The sequence below is a fragment of the Anas platyrhynchos genome, chromosome Z (assembly GCF_047663525.1).
Source record: "Anas platyrhynchos isolate ZD024472 breed Pekin duck chromosome Z, IASCAAS_PekinDuck_T2T, whole genome shotgun sequence".
NCBI lineage: Eukaryota > Metazoa > Chordata > Aves > Anseriformes > Anatidae > Anas > Anas platyrhynchos.
Window position 1 is genome coordinate 304104 of NC_092621.1, and position 22296 is coordinate 326399.

At 37.2% G+C, this 22296-nt stretch overlaps 1 protein-coding gene across 20 annotated transcripts in view; it reads right to left on the reverse strand.

Moving 5' to 3' along the window:
- Positions 1-22296, reverse strand: part of ZNF532 (zinc finger protein 532) — a 53641-nt gene that overhangs the window by 2875 nt on the left and 28470 nt on the right. For 19 of the 20 annotated variants that reach the window (XM_072030957.1, XM_027447164.3, XM_027447161.3 and 16 more), the window contains 6 exons: positions 19611-19792; positions 16404-16580; positions 9735-9897; positions 5756-6034; positions 1791-1903; positions 699-846 (listed from right to left, as the gene is read on the reverse strand). In XM_072030957.1, the coding sequence (XP_071887058.1) occupies positions 699-846; positions 1791-1903; positions 5756-6034; positions 9735-9897; positions 16404-16580; positions 19611-19792 (1062 nt within the window). The remainder of the gene's footprint in view (positions 1-698; positions 847-1790; positions 1904-5755; positions 6035-9734; positions 9898-16403; positions 16581-19610; positions 19793-22296) is intronic. The other variant, XM_027447160.3, reaches the window with a different exon arrangement.

Here is a 22296-nt window from a genome sequence, read left to right on the forward strand (position 1 = left end):
CTACATCCTACGTAGCTTGGATACACTCCATGATATTTCAGAAGACAATGTATATAGTTGCCACATTTTTAACACTTAAATAAAAAGGCAGTATGTTGGGCTGAAAAAGAGTAATGTAAAAGACAAGAGTAAATTTTAAAAAACATGTATGTTTGTGTATCTACTATCAGCTCTGGTTGTGCTATCACATGTGAAATTCTTCATCATACAGAGCCCCTAACACTTAAAAAAAATATGTATATAAAGCTGTTAAACTCTGCACGTAACAAGTCTTTTGACAGTGCTGTCTTCTTATTTTTGCTTTCCTCCTAACACTCATCAACAGACTGAAAGCAGTTTCACTCTAAAATTTATGTCAAATAAGCTCAAGGCTGGGTACCTGGAATAAGCTCATAATGCTTCTATGCAACCTTTAGTTTCTCTACAGCTATGAGAGGACTTAGTTGCAGAAGTTTTGAACGGTGATCATGAAACAAACCACCAAAAGTAGAGTTACATTCTCTATGATTTAGTGATTAAATTAGACTGAAAGTCTTTCAAAAAACATGTTATAGCTCAAGCATGATAGAATTTGTTGCAGTAACCGTTGAGACATTTTGGGGGCTCTACTTCACAGATCAAAATATCTGCATCTATTTAAAGATCCTGAATGTATACTCACAAAAAAATCTCACTTTCAGTGAAATCTAAGAAATTACCTTTGTATCTTCTTTTACTTCCCTTTCTTCCATATTGGTCGATTCAGTCATTTCTTTTACATCAGGGTCTTTAATGCCATGCATCAACTGAATATGTTTTTCCAACATCAACCGCTTGGTAAAAGTACGCCTTGAATCTGGGCAGTGTCTATACAAACACAAAGCAGACATGCAGAGATTCAAATGTCATGTTTAAAAAGAAGATGTAATATTCTGAAGAATGCGAACAGAACTAGTAAATAAATCCAGACAACAGGACAATCTATTAAAGACAGTGACAATACTTTTCCAATCGATCATATAGGTAAGTATTATAAGAAAAGGAGAACAACTACAAAATAAAACTGCAAATGTTTGAGCAACTTGTATTCACAGAAAATGAGAAAGAAGTTCTCTGAAGATAATATCCAAAATGGTAGGAAGCATGGGTCAGAATAAAACTTGTGAGCATATCATCCTTACCATAACATCGAATTTAGCTCCACAGTATGCAAATACAAATATATGTATACATACACATAAAGATAGAGCAGAAAGTTTCTTATTATATGTTTTATCTGATTGACATGGATCTTTTTATTACATTATGTGTCCTCTCTCCAGCCACTTAAATATCACTGAGGACTTTTCGACATTACACAGTTTTATGCATGAGAAAAATACTACTAATATTGACTTTTGCAGATTAGAAGAGTGGTTTGTATATTTCAGAGACTACTAAAAACCAAATTCACCACTGTAAAACTATCAGCCACGGAAACTCTCAGCTCAGTAGAACTCCTGACTTGCTTGCTAAAGCTCCTGAAAAGCTGCAGACTTTATGTACATGTGTTCTGAGTAGTTTGTTATGTTTCATGCAGGCAGAACAGCTCAAATAGTTTGGACTGTTTTTAAATATTTACATATTCAATATAGTATTTAATATATTAAATTGTATTTAATATAATGCAATTAAAATGTATTTAAATAAATGATTCATTTGAATGAACAAGACACTTGCTTTTATACAGTTAAGAAGATAAATTCAATTAACAATGTTTTTGTTGGTTTATAGTCTGTCTCTAGTATGTTTAAAAAATAAATAGAACTTACGAGCATGTATAAACCTTCCTAATGCCTTTGTGCTTGATACGATTGTGACGACATAAACTATGGGACGAACTGAAAGATTTGTCACATTGTCGACAAGGGTGTTTCTTCATTTGCTTTAAAAGAAGAAAAATGCATTAACTAAATAAAGCTAAGTAAAAGTAGTGCATGCATTAAATCCTTTAACAATAGGAAAGAAACATACTTACTAGTATCTGGCACTGTATCTTCAACTATACACCATTCCTACAGCAACACTGTAGGAGTCAGAGGAATTAAAGCTCTTTCAAAGCAATGTGGCCAGCATGAATTACACACGCACCTACCAAAATTGTAAACTGGTACCACAAACTGTGGGTGAAGTGAAGTTCTTCCATCAAAGAAGCACAGAAAATCAGTGGATTATTTCTGGACCAGTAAAGGTAGCATGGTCAAAGATCTGCTTTCACTATAAAGTAATCTCACCCTTCCCATCACCAAATTGTTTCTGCAGCTGCTGATAGGGAGAGATTACCAATCACCCACAAGAAAAGAGGCGAAGGGCACATACTAAATAGTGACCATAGCAAAACATCACGAATACTGATGTGATAATAGGGCTTAAAAAAGTCATGAGGAGAGATGGTCTGATGTCAGCTTGAGGAACATTTACTTGGGGAGTTCTATGGATCCTATATTACTATTAGTTTAGTGTAAGGAGAAAGAAAAGTTAAAAATGATGGAGTGGTCTCCACCCATGTCATTGCAGCTGAACGCAGCCACAGGAGCTATAGTATCTGAAGAAATAACATCTCCAAAACTGTCAGCTATAAAAGATCCAAGAACGAATGACATGGTCCTATCCTCTAAATTGACTAGCACATCGTCAATCCTAGAACTCAGTCCAAATGGCCTGTCTTACCAGCTCAAGTAGTTGTAGCAAGGAAACTGAAATATTCCCAAACAAATTAATTAAATGCATTAATCAGTACATTCTGCAGTATGGTTTTGCAGTATGCTTTTGACTGCAGTACTCTGAGAAGAATTTGCGGATGCTTAAAGCAGAATGTGAAGGCATATTAAGGATTCAATCAAAAAATAGCCCTGGACTATACTGTACAAACTGTAATTAATTGAACAAGCATTATCTATATGGTACTAATATTTTTTTACTTGCCTTCTGTCACTTTGAGGTAGATTTGATTAGACTGGATGTGATTCTCCAGCTCATTCAGAAGTGACAATATTATGGGGAGGTGTGTTGCTTTGTGTTGTTTTAAAGAATTGTATCAGTGTAAAATATAAGTGTATCTGAGCTTGAACCTACTTCTGTTTGCCACTAAAAGCATTGATGAGTTCGTATTTGCACTAATGGGCAAAACGTTTCACATGCTGCTAAAGGGACTGATTTTGAAAGTAAACTATGATTGTATGAGTGTTACAGGATCAGGAGTAAGTAATTGGTTCATAGTCATACTACAGGGACTGTAACATATTTTACGGAGTTTCTTTATAGACGCTCTGTAGCATAAGTGTCACAAATATACTTGCTAGGCTTGAAACTGAAGCAATTAACACTAATTCCTTAGAACTTCAATAGACAGAAATGCAAAAATGGGCTTCTAAAGCAACAGGAGAAACCAAACAGAGATGTTTGTCCAACTTTCACGCCCTCAAACTGTAAAAGGAGAACCAGGTAAAAGAAAATGTAGTTCTGTGAATCATAATCATTTGTTTTTGTGTGTTTTGTTCCAAGGGTGACTGGAAATGTAGCTATGCAGCCTGAATATGGCATTCTTTACAGCAGGAAGGCAATATCTCTCAGACGTGGCTGAAAGAACAGAGTGGGAGTTACCGAAGGCAAGGATGAGCATGAAAATGGTCGTTCAGTCAGGCTTGGGAGCTATTTGCTTGAAGTTGTCATAAGAAAATTAGAGATGACACTCGGCAGTCTGGCATTTTCAGCCTTTCCATAAAATGTTTAGAAACAGAATAAAACAATTTGCACAACACAGCTTCAGAGATAAGCACTGAAATTTGAAGAGACACAGAAACCTCTGAAAATGTGCTACCATTTATTGTAGCATATCAGCATCCTGGAAACTACAGATTTTTCCACTCTGGATGATTCTTCATCACTTAGACAAAATAAATCTGCTGTCCCTTCCAGCCCTGCTCTCTCTCTTCAGTGCAGCACAGTACTTTAGTTTAATTCCTTGCTTCTCTGTTGAGGGAAGAATCAGGCCATTGCTCCTGGCACACAGCAAAGGCCAGGACTGGACAGCAGACGACCGCGGTGCTGCAGCATCGGGCTGCACCTTGCCCTGGCCGGTCCCACCCACAGCTACGCAGGGTCCAGCAGAGGACCCCGGCAGAGCCCCCAGCCCGCTGGGGGGTGAGGACCTGCACTGCTCCCGGCACCACCGCTCCTGGCTGTTCATGACACTGGGTTAATGCTGCCCTGCTACTCCTTGCTCCTTTGTCCAGACTCTGTGGAACTGGCCTTTAATTCCTATACGCCTGGTTTTCCTTCAGCTCCATGCTCTCCTTGCCCTGAATCCTGCCTACAAGCCCAGCTCCCTGGCATCTTTTCCTCCCATGCAGCCCCTGCTCATTTTTGATGTTTGGGTCAGTGTAATCTTCAGCTTTTGTGTTTCCCAGTCTTGGCTCACTTTGACTTTGATAACCGCCTTCTGGTTTCAACCCTTGCTCTCGGTGGGTACAACAGTTTTAGTACCATCAGGAGAGCTAATGTAGGCAAGGCAACAGGGGACACAGACACTACTGCAGCAAAACAACAACAACAAAAAACAACAAACCAAACCAATAAAGGAACCGAAATTTACTTTTCCCCTTTTGGTTCTGTGCTTGACAATTAGCACTTTGACCTCACTTCTGTAAATACTCATGCACTTGAGTAACCTCATACAAATCACAAGTGCTACATATACGAATCACTCACTACTTATGTGTTTGTACAAGCAGTAGCACAGGGTCTGATTCAAACTGAATCAACCCAAAGAATCTCACTGACTTCACCGAACTTGGTAGCCAAATCCACAATGTGATACTATGTGGAAGAATGAAGTCTGAACTGAAAATGGAAAATTCATCTTAAATAACAAAACTTTTTGCTTTTTTGCTTTACTCTAGCTTGCAGCACTGCAATGTATGAAGATGGACTCCTCAAACTGCACTGTGAAGTTATGTTTTTCACTATTCTTTTCCTTTTTAAGCTAAATTTAAAAAGCCAGTTTTGTTGCTCTCTTCCCTGGAAGCAGTAGCAGAAGAAAGTTGTTCAGTTTCACCACTGTCCGCCTGCCAGTCCTTTTAATTTAAGTGGAAAAGTTATAGAATGCATCAAGGACATCAACCTGTCTTTCTGCTGACTTGAGACTACAGCATTTCCATATTTCACTTTCAGTCAGTTTTAAGTAAGCTATCTCACATCTAGCTGCCTTGAATAAAAAATGTCACCTTGCTCAACTCTGCTGACTTGTTGCCTGAGCCCGCACGTGTAAGATTAGAGCAGTAATTTGATGTTACAGTGAGTCTAGCTTTAAAATGAAATGCTGTTTGGTGCTCATTGGACCAGCAAATTGAGATTCCATTCCCTAAGTTTAACAGCTAATGAATTTTCAAGACAGAAGGAACTGTGAAATCACAAAGGAAAAAATAATCTGGATCAGATTAGAAGACTTGGATGAAATAGTGGAACATCTTTCATTCTTTCCATCTTCAAGAAATGTTGGTACTGGATGAACAAGCCTACAATTAACTAAGCATGTGTAGATTTTCTCAAAAGAACTGTGTAGAAAATGACAAAAACCAAGAAGCAAAAGAGAGAAAGATGACATACACGTAAGAACAGAGGAAAATAATGATGGAACTTAAAGGAATTAATTACAAAACCACAACAATTAAAAAAAAAAAAAAAGACAATATTTCAGGTTTAACTCACTTTTTGTAAATAGGTATTATTCATTTACCTTTCCATGTTCTTTCCTCATGTGGGAAATGTAAACATCCCTCTGAGTGAAGAACCTATCACATTCCCAACATGTCCAGCCACGACTAGTGACTTTTTTAGGCTCTCCCTTCTTTATAGGAGAAGGAGATTTCTTCTCTAACTTTTCTGTTCCGTTGACAGATTTTGTGTCCTCTTTGTTGTGACTGGTTGAGTTCTGATTTGTAGGTTTCGTACTGAGAGGCAAATTTATCCCCAGGTTTGGTGGCCCTTCCACACTTTTCAAAGTTCCATGCATTGACTACAATAAAATAAAAAAAATATATATAAGCAAACAACTAACACAGATGTGTACAATTGTACTGATAAAATGCAGAAGACCTACTGAAACATGAGTCTCCATTTACTTCTTTGTCATACTTCATCAGATCACATTTTTAACTTAAAGAAACAATGATTAAATATAGACAATGTCTAGCATAGGCAGAAACTAGCCAACAACATTGACACCAGCCATAGCTAAAGTAGTAATTTTCATTCAGTGGCTGGATATTTTCACAAAAAATGAGACTATGTAGGTTAAGTATAAATTGCTGTTGAATAAGGAGAAAAAAAGGGCTCAAGAAGTACATTAGGTTAAGTTCAGTTTCTTGCTTTACTTACCTAATGTAGTTTATTGAACATCCTCATTTCAAACTGTGTGTCTAAAGAGAGATTTCCAAGAAGGCAGGGTTTTTACTGACAAGTTTTGACTTGGAGCATCGGTAAATAAGACAAGAAAAGGTAACTCTGGAAAGATCAGGCAATTATGTTTTTTAGGATATATTAATGTTTTATGTTAAGCCTGTGCTAAGCCCCGTCTTACTGCATGCTCAGGTTATAACTGCTTAGGGCTACACACTGCTATCGGTTTTTGGAATCAAAGGTGCTCAGGGCTGGCGGGGACAGCTAAGTGCCTAACAAGCTGCTCAGCACCCTGCAGCTCTTAGGTAGTGATCCTTCCTCACTGATGTATTTCTAGCCTTTAAGATTAGGTAATTGATTAGTATGATGGGAAAACTTCTTCACCTCCCCTGTTTATGGAGCCAGTGTCGCATGGTGGCGTGATACCTCAGCCCACAGAGAAGATGATTGTTTCAGGAAGACCTGGACCTCAGCTGTGTGTCTGTTTCATATATGACCATGGACTCAACAGGAATGAATCAGCAGAGTTCTGGGCCAACAAAGATGAGTGCAAACCAGGCTTAACGTGTTGTTGAACATGGATCCACTGTCAAGGTCTCTTTCACATCCAACAGACTTGCCCTTTACATTGACAGCATTCTAATCATCTCATATATTGATCTGCATTATAGCTATCGTGGACAATGTGTCTGGCCACCCTAAACATGCAGGTAACCTCAGAAACAAAAAGCATCTAATATATTCTTGATTTGGACAATGTAAGTATACCAATCTGCTTCTCCAGTATAACACTATAGTACCAAGTTCTTTGTGAATCGTGTGGCTTTTGGGACTACCTGCAGGTTGTACTGCAAATATCAACCTGATCTGTAGAGCATGTTCTATTTGAATAGTCGACTGGAAAAGAAAGCCAGTACTTTTAAAAGCTAAGACATTATTAAAAAGCAAAGTGCACAGGATTGACTGACAGCTTCTAAGAACAAATTAAAATTGTGTAGTAAAGGAAGAAGTTTTTTGGGGTATCCCACTGCACTAGGAGATGAAGTACAAGCATTGAGTGCGGGGAAGGAGGGTCCTCTAGTTTCAGGCAACTGGAGATCGATCTGGAGATTCCATCCCATCTTAACTTATCAGCATGTAAGGCATTAGTGCTCAACTTTCGTTATGTCTTTTAAATGTAATATCTGAAATTTAGTTTCTTAAAAATAATCCCAAAGAATTAAAGCGTAACCTGAAGTCACAGTGACAGTATATACCACCACTAGACTTAAGTGTTATACCTCCAGTCCAGACCTTCACTGCCTGTTATCACTGGCTGTTCCTTTTTTTTTTTTTTTTTTTTTTTTTTTTTTTTTTTTTTTTGCCATTAGAGGAAAATAAGACATACATTTTGCCAACAAGATACCTTCCCATCTGCAGGAATTACTCTAGGTTATTTTTGTAGCTTTAAATAACCTCCTTCTGAGCCTCTTTCTAACCCTTTCTGTTCTATTTTCATCCAAGTCTTCTCTGCCTTGCTGCTTTATGTCTAGCCATATCAAACAATTATGATTGTTGCAGCTGGGATGAGCTCTGCCCTTGTTGAGCACTCTTCCTCTCCCTGTGTCCTTTTCTGCTTTTATCTATACCCTGTTACTGTCTTTTTCTTTCCCCCTAGAGTCAAGTCCAATTTACTTTTCTGCTGTTGTTCCTAATACCATACACACATCCTAAATGTAAAAGCACTAGCAATTCTTAACAAAAGCTGTAATGCTGTTACTGAAATCCTGTGTTCTAATTCACTAGTTTTGTTCTCAGAATTGTCTGCATCATTTGTAGTGAAACATGCTAAGAATATACTGGACAAAAGTACAAATATTGGCATGGAAAACTATAGCCAAAAATGTAGAAAAGTATCCAAAACATAGGTAACTAAGTGTAACTTTATGAGAGATGCTGAGCAACCCTAACGCATAAGAATAGTTCCTATCTCTAACTACAGTAACATCATGTCCCAAAGTGGTTTTCAAGTCTTAAAGAAATACGTATGTAACATCACTTCCACAAAAATACCTGATTCAAGAAAAACTAATTATGTACATAAGACATACACTCCAAGGTATGGAATTTGCCTAACTAGTTAGAAAAGAAGCAATATATGTAGATTGAAGGAATTAGAAAATATGACTTTGCATTGCTGCATTAGAGGACCATTTAAGGTATCTGACATAAGTCTAAGATGATTCTTACTGTTTATTTATACTGTTTATTTATAAAGTAGTTCAGAAACAAAGAAAATACATTGTCCTTGCATTTCTGAACATCTTGGGACATTTCCCTATCTCCAACTCATGTTCAAAACTGGCTTTAAAACCAGCTGTTTTTGCAAGAATTCTGATCTTGTTTTCAATGCAACTTTAGTGATTTCTAAGGTTATAAGTACCATAGTTGAGGCTAAAATGCAAACTGATAGTTTTAGCAGGCAAGAAAGATATCTGATTTTTCACTACTCTGTATATAAATTTTACTATTTAAATCGCTTCAACAGTTGCCAGGCACCAGATTATGATAATAATGTATAAGAAATCTCAGCACTGCTAACAGACTTGGTGTATTTAAAACAAGGTAACAGAGTACTTAAAGTGTATAGCTAGCAAGTTAGAGCCAGGGGACTGCTGATTCTTAATAACATGATTGGCAAGGATGGCAGTAAGTCTTTTCTAGTCAAATTCTTCGAGCAATTATAAGGATATTGATGAAAAAATCCACTTCAGGTTTTTTTTCTTTTTTTTAAGTGTGCATGTGTTCATGTGCACACACACACGGACACACACACGGACACCACACACAAAATTTCTACATTTGAGAAACGTACAGGTTCCCCCCAGTTAATTCTGAATATTAAAGGTTTCATTTTGTGACGTGCTCAGCATTCTCAACTACTAACAACAGGAATAATACTTTAAATACTGTAAATAAGGCTCAACAGTTATTAGGATTGGATCAATGTACTCCAATATTATTATTATACATTATTATCTCCTCATTTAATTTTCATAAAATGACATATTGAATGCAATGTACTAAGATATTCCTAGCATATCAAAATCAACAATCATGTAGAAATAGTAAGTGGTTACATCACAGATGCTGAAAACCATATGAAATATAAGACTAACATCTGAAAACAATATTCACAATTTAATCTTTTGGAATTATTAACATCTCTTTCTTCCAGCAGCTTTCTTGTTATTTTGAGCCTTTTTTACAGCATTTTCTCAAAACACATATTGCATGATAAATAGTATCTAAAAATAAAACAAGAGATGCCTACACACCTTGATATGATCCATCATAAGCTGTTTCTGTGCATACAGAAGAGAGCAGTCCGGACACTTGAAAACAGACACCTTCTGGTTTTCAATATGCTGATCAAAGTGGCGATAGAGCAAAGGTTGTAGAGTAAACACAGTGTCACACATAGAGCATTTATATATTATTCTAAAAACAGAAGTACAATAAACAGTGTCAGTCATGTTTATGATCTATCAGCAAGAATCATGATGTTAACTTTTTTCTCAGCAGATACAAGATCTGACACGTTTAAGCAATTATTTTGCACTGCCTGAAAAAAGGTAAAACAAAACTAATTCAGAACATCTTCCAAAATCAAAATAAAGGAGTGGTAGAAAAAGCAGAAAAATAGAAAAAAATGACTAAGCCAGAAAACAATAGCATATGCCAGTTACATATATAACACCAACATCCGCTTACAGTACTCTGAAGTAACAGGTCTTCAGCTCCTGAACCCATGTTGTAACTGAATACACCTGTTTCAGGTTGCAAAGGCAATGTATTTTAAGGGAGTTACTGATTTGATCATAATCAGTAATACACTTCAAGATGCACTTAATTTTTGTCAATGTGTATGGCTTTCAACCTCTTGAATGACAAATTTAGACTCTGTTAATGTCCTGAAACTGAGACTTCACAGGGTGATATTTCCCTGTTTTGCAATTACAGGCCTTTAAGAATCTGTCTATCACAGCAATGTAGAGATACCACCAAAACCGCAACTTCCTCTCTCAAAGCATATGCATTTTTTAACTTGGAAAATGAATGAAAGGAAATGACATGTGAAAGAAAAGGAATACAGAAATTTGCCACAGATCATCAGATGAGAGATAAATCAAATCCATTATCCATCTGTAGTGGTACTTCAGAGAAACTTCAGATAAGATAAATGAAACTCAAGCACAAATGCTGAGTACCAAGACAGGCACTTCCTCTGTGAAAGCAGTCTTCCTAATCCCATCACTTAGAGGTTGATCTCTGTCCTAAAAAATGGATTTCCATTAAAAAACAATCAAACAAACAAAACCCCTGCTTGTTAGCATGCTAAGTTTTCTCATTGCCCACGTAAGTTCCTGTAAGGAAGGTGTTAAAGAGCTTGCCAGGAATAGGAAATGTTTCTTGGTATTAATTGGTAAGGAAGAAAAAAAGGTTTCTAAAATGCAGTTTCGCCTCATATATCTCACATCAATAAAACCTCACTTATCTTACTAACAGTTTAAACTGAGATTATAAGAGACAACTCCCGGGGAAATAAATCAGCAGATTACCACCCTGGCAGACAAACTGAAGTGAATGCAGACTGAAATAGAGAGAACGTGAATCTGCCCAGGCACAGGGCACTATTACAGACACCCGCTAGCTACGGGATGCACTGTTTAAGGGAAACAGAAAAGCAAGAGCATAAAGATTTACTATGCAATAGATCATCTCCCTCAGCACACAGCTGCTGAGCATCTCAGCACTCTAAACCAACATCTTGGTCTTTTCTCATCAGAACAGTTCAAGATAATCTGAAGCAAAAATTTTACTGCCAGCTGCCTTCGCTACACCCAAGAAAAAATGTAATTTCCTCAGAGAAGTACTTGCTACAATTCTGTAGTTAATATCTCAGAACACAAGCTGAGAGCAGATACTAACTGCCTCATGATATTTCCTGGTTCTGGGGTACCAAATACTTTTATTCCATCCTTTAAGTCCTGTCTTCAATAATACTGTTTTACATCTTCCTCAACAACTTTGTCCAAAAGTAATGAAATGTCAAAACCTGATCACTAACTAACAAGGCAAACAACCCGAGGCACGAGACTGTATCAAAGCCTTGCCGCTGGGAGGGAGATTGTCATCCTCCTGGTTCCTTGCTCATGGACCACTGATAACAACCACAATTCCAGAATTTTGGTGCCTCTTACTGAGTACTCAATGCCACTGCTAAGTGCTAATGAAAGATGAGTAAAATTACAGTGTTCTGGATTAATGAGATGTAAATAAGGACTGGCAGAATTAAAAATTATTAATTCTGTGTATTTCATGACATCTTTATTCGAACAATATCTTGGAAATAAAACGAGGCAAAAGAAAAGTTGGAAAACCTGCTTTATCATCTGTTGTGGAACTAGACAGTCATCCGAGTTGGAACAATTTCAAGTCTGTAGAACATAAATTTTTTATTGCAGGATTATGTAATTCAATCAAATATACTATGACCTATTTTATGCCTCAGATTCATAATGTACCTAAAGTAACACAAGACTACAGAATGATTGAGGTCAGAAGGGAGTTCTTGAGGTCATTTGGTCAGAAGGGAGTTCTTGAGGTCATTTGGTCCAGCCCTGCCTCAAGCAGGGTCAGCCGGAGCAGCTGCCTAGGACCATGTCCAGTGAGGTTTTGACCATCTCCACAGGTGGAGACTCCACAGCCTCTCTGGGCAATCTGTGCCAGTGTTTGACTACCAGCCTCACTAACCTGTAATTTATTGTGTTCAGATGGAATTTCTTGTGGTTTAATTTCTGCCCATTGCCTCTTGTCCTGTGAGCGGGTGCTGATAAAAGGAGTTCATCTTCCCATCAGGTGGGCATTGATACACATTGATAAGGTCTCCCTGAGCCTTCTCTTCTCCAGGCTGAACAGTCCCAGCTCTCTCACCTTCTCCTCACATGTGAGATGCACCAGGCCCTGCATCACCCTAGTAGTGCTGTGCTGAACTCACTCCACTATGTCCACCTCTCCCTTCTACCAGGGAGGCCAGATCTAGACCCAGTACTCCAGATGTGTCTCATCAGCACTGAAGAGATAAGAGAAGGATCACCTCCCTTGATTTGCTGCCAATGCTCTTCCCAGTCCCTTAAAGACCTTAAAGTGCACCTTGAGTAATGCACCACTCACTAACACTTACAGGTGCTACTGGCACCAGAAAGTGAATCTGCTACAAAAAAAAGCACTTATTTGTGAATTCATCTTATATAAAAAATTCTCTCTCTAAAAACACCAGGAGCTGAATAGTTACACTTTCCATGAAAGCTAAATGACATTACTCTGTTTTCACAAAAGCACAGGAACTGTCTGGTATAGATTGAACTTTAAAACTCAGGCCTCTGTCTTAATTCAAATTCATACCAAGATACCTAACAGTACGTGTTGTGACTATATCCTCCACCAAGTTTTACTTTGACTGACATTTGAAAGCATGACTTTCAGTCCTAAACACATGCAACTGAGTGTGCTGATTTGCTTTAAATTTGAGGTAATTGGTATTTAACATATATCAGCTTAAAGCCCTGCCTGAAGTTTAAAGGCTGTTATGCTTCTTCAGGACATAATTTACAATAGCCTAAGTTCAACACGATCCTTGAGAAGGGCAGCCAGTTGTACTGCCACTGCACAACCAGCGTAGTTACACATGCTCACTAACTACTCCTGCTCCACAGTACACACCAAAATAGGCATGATACATACACTTCTTCATTTTTCAAAAATCTAGGTAATAAATATTCATATATTATCTTTGAATGAACACATGTATATCACAGAAAAATACTTTCACATTGCATTAAAGATGTCTAGCATTTTGAAAGCTTTTGCAGAGCATGGTATTTCTCCTTCCTGCACTTTTTTCCGCAAAAAAACAGTACTTGTGGGATAATATATTTTGTTCTGAGAGTACAGTATATATTCATAATCTGGCTTCATAAACAAGAATTTCTCCAATGTCCAAAAAGAGATCAGCCATGAAAAATACCTTAATGCTGTTTCTATGGACTTCCAATATTTACTGAAAAAACTAAATCACATGTAAGCTTAGGTTTCACATCAAAACATCCTAGATATGTTACAGGAGAGAGCTGACAAAGTTGAAAGCCATCCATTTCCCTATATTAAGATAATCTAATTTCAACTGTTAGAGAATCACTGCATATAGACTTCATTTTTCATGCAGCAAATAGTTTACTATATCTGTTCTGAAACAACCATTTTTAATATAATTATAAATCATACAATTCCAGTAAATGCCAGAGGCACACAGCCATTTACCCGCTAAACCTAATTCCTGTAAACAAAAATTGTGTGAACAAGTAAACAGAGCCTGAGCTGGTCTCGGCCCATTTATGAGGGAGAACTAATAAATCCTTGCCAGCTCCCCTGATTTGTTCACACACACAGCCTGATTTCCCGCAGCACCGCCGTGACCAGGGCCTCTAGAAACCAGGCTCTGTGGTCAGACAGGAGTTCAAAAACATTTGCCTATCAGCATAAGGTTTGAAACTCCCATTTAAAAATCTGGGTTAAATGACCTTCAACCACTACATAAAAGCTTGAAAGCTTCCTGTTTTAAAACACAAAAGGGTACTGTACACTGCTTTTCATTTATTTTAAAACGCTTACTTCATAACAATAAACAATTGAACTTTCATGGTAATATCTCTAGTATTATAATACTGTATTTATTATATTCCTTCTTTACAACAAACTGTCAGGCTTTCAGAATGTATGCAGGCCATGTGCAGCACAGATAGCAGGTAACACGAGACAGGTAAACCAGCAGTGGCACTGGCATATTCATCAAGCAAGAATAAAATTTCTTCCAGTACAATATGGCACACTACAGTAGATAAAAAAGACTTTGAGCTATGAAAACTTGATGTCACTTGACTAAGATATGTGAGAAATATCCTCAGCAAATAATTAATCCAAACAAGAAAATACTTTCCATTTTACATTGCTGCTGAACAGCATAAATACATCCAGTTAATTCTGAAGAAAACCACAGGTGCTGATAGCCTGAAATAGACCTCATTAAATGGTCAGACAGTAATCAATGAGCATCTTGTGCCCTGGTGCTGACACTGCACTACCTACAGGTGCTTGTGAAACAGAAACAAGTAACTCCAAACATTGCAAAGACTGGGAAAACCTTACTAGTCATTCCGCAAGCATATGAGACAGCACCTTGATTTAAATGGCCAAATTTAAAGAAAACACACCTTCTTCTATGGAAAGGAAACTAATGCAAAATACTTAATTCACCAAATTTATGAGGAATTCAACAGATCCAAGCACAACTCAGTAAATCTTCTCTACTTTTCATATGTGGAGTATCTTACACAATTGGTGATCTTAATCTTTCAGTTTTCTGTAATGGAAATTACGGGAACCTTAAACAAGTTTTAGATTAAATGCTGGTATGTCAAAGTCTCTCACTCAGATATTATCCTGAATTAAAACAAGGTATCACTTATCACTGGTGGAAATGTCTGAATTTAGTATCAGACACAGTAAGTCTGTTGCTATTTTGCTAAAGAAAAAAAACAAAAAAAACAACCAACAAACAGATCTCCTTTTAATAGGCTAGAAGAAAAAGTGTTATGCCAGATTCTTGTGAAATCTGGTTATTACAATGCAGGATACCTTATTTCTTTCATCTGCTCTATATTTTTTCAACTCTGAAATTTGTTAAAATGTACTTGTGTGCTCCAAGCAGTTCAAAGGAACAAAACAGAGTTAAACATTTGAGTATCTACTCTGTTCTGCATTCATACCAGCAGAGGAAGAAGAGAGAAGAAAAAGGCCTGTGATTAGAAGGCATTGGGCTTAAGGCCTATGCAGTTTGAAGTCTGATTTTCATATGTGTCGACACCTGCAGCTCCCCCTGCCTTGAATATTCAACATTTTCACAATGAAGACCCTGATTTATGCTCCTTCTTACTGCCTTCAGTAAACCACTTACTGTGTTTATATACAACCAACCTAGGTGAAGAGTGGAAACACTTCTGCCTTAATCCAGAAAAGATTTTGTATCAGAAAAAGTCTTATATAAAAATAGCTCTGTATATATATTTATTTTGAATTTCAGGGCAAGGCTGGAAAAGGTTTAAAGGCTGGCACCTCTTACTTATCAGATGGGGATTGTTGTCCTTTAGACATGACGGTTTTAGTGAAGCTAAAACCTAGCTCACCATTCCCAAACTTACAGCTTTCAGGAGGACACATCTAGCAGATAGCAGCCTGACAAGCGAGCAGCTGCCTGATCAGAACCACCTCTGTGGCACCGCAGGAGGCTGCAGCCCGCGAGAGCCGCCTAAGGTCTGCCCAGAGACAACTGCAGCTGCATCTAACGCCCCAGCCACAAGTGTGCACCCCAACCCTTGAGGGCTGATGGCACCAGAAGAACCAATTTCCCAAATTCACCTAGACAACTATTTGTAAACACATAACAGAAAAAAATAAAATCACTTTTTTTCTGCCTTTTCAACCAGACATTAAGAAAATCACTATAAAAGCACTGGTGAGTCTTAGCAGTTCTTTTTGGAATCACATTATATTTAATTCACAGTAAAAATGCATGTGAGGTAAGTGGATTAGAAAACAAGAAGCAGCACATTAGCAGGCTGAATTGTTTTTGTAATTACTGCATCACTTTATTGGAGTGCTGTGTTTAAAGAACTGCTATGGCTATGTTCATGGAAATTTAACCTTTGCCTAATAAATTCCTAGCTAAAACCTCCTGAAAATATTAGAAGAATGACACATATTACCAAATGGATGACAAACTGTTGATTGTTCAGTACTTGACTTAAGATTGTAAGTACAGGACAGAATGCAATTTCAAAGGTTATTAGAATGCAAGCAAGTACAGTAAAAACAGTAATTTTGCTTACTTTGGTTCGCCTATCTTGATACCCGGGTGTTGTGTATAGGCATGGGAATGTGTGCTGGGAGCAGATTTAAATGCCATGGGACAGATAGGACATTTGTAAAAGACTTCACAATGAGAACCTTGAATATGAGACTTGAGTGCCGCCACATCAGAGTATACAACATTGCAATGCACGCAGCTGCAAAAAGAGTGGAAAAGAGTCAGTTCAGCCTAGCATAAAGCAGTACCGAAAGAAATGGAATCAACACTGATTTTCAAGCAAGTGGAAGAGTTAAGCATATGCATATAACCAGTTAAAACTACATTACACTGTCAATTTATAAGTACAAACAACAGAATAAGAATCACTATAAGCAGAGATTTGCATATCAAAAAGGAGAAAAAAAAGGATTTTCCCAATTTTAACTTGTAAAATCTAAGAGAGATGAAGTCAGAGCATGTTTCATGATATTACAACAGAATAGACAGAAGAGTCAGACAAATATTCTATTGATTATAAAAAGAATGCTTCAATCCTCTGCAAATTTGTAAAGAGCTTTCATAAAATGCATTTTTTTTTCACATGCAGTGGATTATGTAAGGTACACCACAGTAATTTAGGAGCTACCACCAAAATGAAAAACCAGTAAGCAAAACATTTTCACCACTTCCCTTGTTTAGACTTAATGAAAACATAATGGTAATGATTTTCTGTGCTAGTAATCAAATCAATGCTTGGATTAAAACAAACAAACAAAAAGTAAATTTAAATTCAGAACAACTAAACTGAATCTCTACAATCACGTCAATATATCAGATTGGAATTCTGAAAATATTTTTCAAAAACGTACTTCTGCAATGTCGAAAATTTGTGACCTTTCCGCATCTATTCTAAAACAAAATGATTAAAAAATTGAATTAAAATTAGCACATGAGAATTTCTACCCACAATGGCCCCTTTTATAGTGCCATGCACCTCCAGTCCAGTCTTAGTATATATACCCAGTAAGTCTGCAAATATACTGCAATAAGCAATTAAAACATAACCTGTCAAATCAACAGATTTCTTAGTGATCCGTGTTTTGCAGTAAGAGTTTTAGTTTCAACTTGGAAGGCCCCTAGCTTCTGAAATAATAATTTTGGCATCTATCACATTAGCATGATCATTTTTGTATAAACATCACATGGATATTGGATTTGGATTTTTGGATACTGTTTTAACATCTTAATGATAACAATAAAGCATTAGATAGTTATAAATTGCACTTAACAATCCTGCTTTCCTTTTAAAATGCATCTTCATGGAATTTTATGAAATGTCACCCTTTCTTTCTTAAGCACTTAATTTACATCCCTAATACTAGTAAATAAGTAAATAACTAGTAAATCCTAGTAAGTCCATAGCTATCTAGTCTCCACTTGCCAGTACATTTTCTAAAGTAAATGGTCCTCACCTTTTTGGGTTCTGTTAAGCTGTTCTCTGTTTATATAGAGATGAACATTTCTTCATAGCAGTAGAAAGTGTGACCCTCTCATTGCAGTGAATCCTTAATAGCTCTACTCCTATGGCGTCACCTCAATAGAGCTGGGGCGCATCCCCCCTCTCCCCCTCCATCCCATTCTGCCTGGAATTTATTCTCTAGCGATGCAAAATCATAAATGATCCTCAGCATCCACTGTTGCATATTAAAACAACTCTTAAGGCCCAAGCCTTCCTTTCTTTGACTGTTGTATCACCTTTCATGTTCTCAACACAGTAGGATGCAATCAAACTTAAGGTTGACACTTTTAGCTTATTTAGTTCAGAAGTTAGCCTAAACCACTGAAACCAAACAAGGTCCACTGGGGAGGCAAGACATACCATGCATTTCACCAGCGCATGTGTCGTGGTGATAAAGAGATGCTGAGGAGTTAAACTTTCCCAGATGCTGCTTTTCCTTGCCTAAGTATTTTTGTTTTTTTCTCACCAAATAAATTCTGACTTAGTGTGACATGAGATGTTTATGATAAATCTCAGAAGGCTTAGGAACATTATCATGATTCACTGTGAAGGATTTATGAATCTTCCGGTGTTACTGGTGCAGCCCAAGAGTCCCTGAAGATGACACAAAGAGGTACAGACTATTGGGAAGGGCAGTAGAGTGGAGGAAGCAGATGTAAGAAACTTAGGACAAGAAAGACCACTGCTTGGGAGGAAAGGATAAAAGAAAAGAATCCAAAGAAACATGAAGATTTGAGAGTTGTGTCAGGCCATAGGTTCAGTCTGAAAACTGATTGCCACAGCAGCTGCCTTGATGGAGGAAAAATGCTTTCTTCCCTTTGTGGAAGGACGTCACAGCCATCCTAGTAAATGAACTGCGGTACCATGAAGGGGAAGAAGCTTTCTAGTAGGCAGGACTTTAAATCACCCTTCCCCAGTCAAATAGGATGAAATGGAAATGCTTGAGGACTGCTGAGCAAAGAGCAGCTGTACAGGTTGCTCTTCCGATCTCTCGCTGTGCTGCCTGCCACTCAGAGTCAGTAAAATTCTGACGGTAAAACAATTTTCAAGCCTTTCAAAAGTTAACATTTTCATGAAATGCCTCTGATCCCCATTTTCTCAGTGAGTTGCCATTATAGGGAAACGAAAGAATAAAAGGAAAACTGAAGAGTAACAATGAACAACCAGAAGAGCAGGCTGTTTGAATGAGGAAGATAATTTTCAAGCAGTATAAAGAGACAAATCTTGACTTCCCACAGCAAATAGAGCAAAAAGGACTTTACAAAGTTGTTTTTATTATGCTACCAGACCGGTGCAGTATGCCCATCCACATCTTGATAATAAATTCTCTTGATAATAAATACTGAAAATGACTGTTCTACCAGAAAGAACAGCCTAAAATTCAATGTCCTGAAAAAAACTCAAGAAGTCTGTTATGAACCTGAAATTAAGAAAATACATCTGAATTTTCTAGACCTTAGAAACTGTGAAGTCCTGAATCTGACATTTTATGGTTGGATGAGATTAGCTAATATTCCGATTTAATAACATACAAAAGCGGATGCCCAAAACAAAGCTGAATTCTAATGCAGTATTTATTCCAAAATTTGTAGTACTAATAGCATTGTTTCCATGACAACCTTAAACCCATGAAGCTGTATTCTACAAACAATGCTTATGAAAATGGAAAATTACTTTTGAAAGCATAAATTACATATAAATTGACAACAAAGTAATCATTATACTGACCGAAAACCAACTCTTCGGGTATAATGCAGGCAGTTCTTAGTAACATGAGTCTGGAAGTGGACAGATCTGCAGATTGCTCCACATTCAGGACACGTGTATGGAGATTTATGCTGATGAATTCTCTGGTGTGATGCAAAACTGCACTGGTTAGGAAGCAGCATCTGGCAGATATTGCATGTCTTCTAAACGATAAACCAAAATAGATGAAACAAAAGGTTTGGTTCAGCTAGACATAATTTCTTGTGTCAAACACTGCAATACAAACAAAAGGTTAAATGTCGTGACTGTGATGTGAACCAAAAGAAGTAGCCAAGGACTAAATTCTGGACTCTGTTGACTAACCTCACGGGACGGAGGTGAAGAATATTGGCCACAGGATATACTGGTATTTTGGGCCAGATTCTGACAAAACAAAGCTCTTTCACATACCATTGACCATAGAAGATGCATGTCAGATTATTTAAATTTTATTACGTGCCTCAAAAGATTACCTTAATAGTGCAAGGAGTCTATGTAAAACTTGAGAAACAAACATAGCAGCTTTATCTAAAAGTACCGTGACAAGAAATAAAAAATAAACACAGAAAAAAAAAATATATATATATTATCTTCACTTTCTTTGATACTTGCTCTTGATGAATTTTATTGGCAACATCCTCAATACCAACAAAACAGAGTATTATCAATCAAATAGTCTATAAATAATTTCAAAATCTATTTCTCAGGCTAGACCACAGCATCTGCTTTGTAAAGTATCAAAATATTGTGCATTTGAGTAAAAACTGAAGATATACTAAATACTTTAGAAGCTTTTCTTTGAAGGGCAATCTTTCTCAGTGCAGGAACTACTTCCTGTACCAATTCTTTTCTAGTATTTTGTTACACAAAAATAATTAAAAAAAAAACCACAACTTCAACTACATGTTGACCATTTGCCAAATCAGAATCACGGAATTCTTTGGGTACTGTGTGTCATTCTTGGGGTGAAATGTAAATGATGCAACTGAGCTGGAAACACGCTTCACTTCTGCTCACAGTTGCTTTCCATTACTGGAGAGAACAAAGAGCAGAACCTGTAAAACCATTTGTGAAAATGTTTCATTTAGAGTATTACATCACAAAGATCTCTAAGCAGGTGGTTGACAGTCTCTATGGAGCAATGCTTCTGGTTAAGTTTTATCACAGAAGCTACTGGTTCATTGACTTTAACAGAAACACTGGCTAGAACTCAAGCACAAATAAAAGGCTTTGCAGAACGACTTCATTTTGTACAACTTTGCTTTGTAAGGCCTTTTAAATTATTGTTCTCTCTTATGACCTGGAAATTATGAATGTCATCAGTGACTCGTGAAGATTTAAAAGCAAAACTAAGAGTTCTTCGTGGCATGGGTATTTTTGAACAAGATATTTACATATTTTTAGAAATGTTATCCGTAAGAGTCTTGCAGATGGAGTAATGTGTACATTTTGCAAGAATATAGAAAAAACAAGATCTCCAAAGTTGTGTTAGAAATGATTTACTAACCTACGTATAAAGAAATCCTCAAATAACTGAGAAATAATCCTTTCCCTCATGATAAAACAGTTTCTTACTGAAAGACAGGGGCTTCACAAAGAGACACCCCCCTTCTCCCAGTTTAGGCCAGTAACCTGTGTCTTTTAAAAAACAGTAGTATTCAGAGCACATAACAGCAGAATCAAAGCTACCATTGTAGAAGAAATACTACAGTGTTACAAATAGGTTTCAAATGAGTTTGCCTTATTACTATTGGCAACTTTGCCAGTAGAAAAAATCACCTGTATCCATTTAATCAATGCGAGACAAATACTAACCCCAGTGCCGGAAGCAAAAAGGCTTTACAGTCATACAAACATGACTAAATATAGTCATATTATCCACTCTGAAATGTCAGAGTTTGTCCTCAGTTGACCAAACAACCATGGTCTGAACCACTGACTCATGCCTGTCGACACTGAACAGAGCTGGTCTGGGATGTGAATTTTGTATTCAGCTCAGGCTGACGGGCTGCAAACGCCTGACTAACCATAACTCTACTTAAAATGTGCTTGCCACATTTACTTGCCTTCTGCACCATTCCTAAAATTTATCTTCTGTCATATATGTATTAACAAGTAGCAATATAACACTGGAGGGCCTGGAATGTTATTCGATTATGTAAGAAACCGACAAAACAAAACTTCTTACTCCAATCACAGAAACATACGGGGTTTTCACAGCCCTTCCCAAGCATTTTGTCTGCAGCACTACAAAAGGAAACCTGGTGTTATGCCACGTAAGAGCCATGCAACATTCCAACCCCAGCTAAGCGTATCCCAGATGGTGGTTTTGCAACAAGCAGTCTGCAAGATTCATCAGCAATGCCAGTAATTCAGACTGACGAGAAATGCCAATAATGCTATTTGTTAAGGCTACTGGTTTGCTATGTTGACTTGGAAAATATTTAATTGTAACTGATTACAGTAGATCAAGAATAATCTACTGCAAAATTCTGAAATTCAGCACTTTTGCTTACCATTTTATTCTGGGCTTAAGGTGGCATTAACTTCCAGTTCTCTCATTCCAACCCATACCAAAATAAAACAGTTTGTGAAAATCATCACCTGCCTGCATTTGAAGTCAAAGTTCCAGAAAAAAAAAACGGTTAGAAGAAAAAATGGTGGAGGT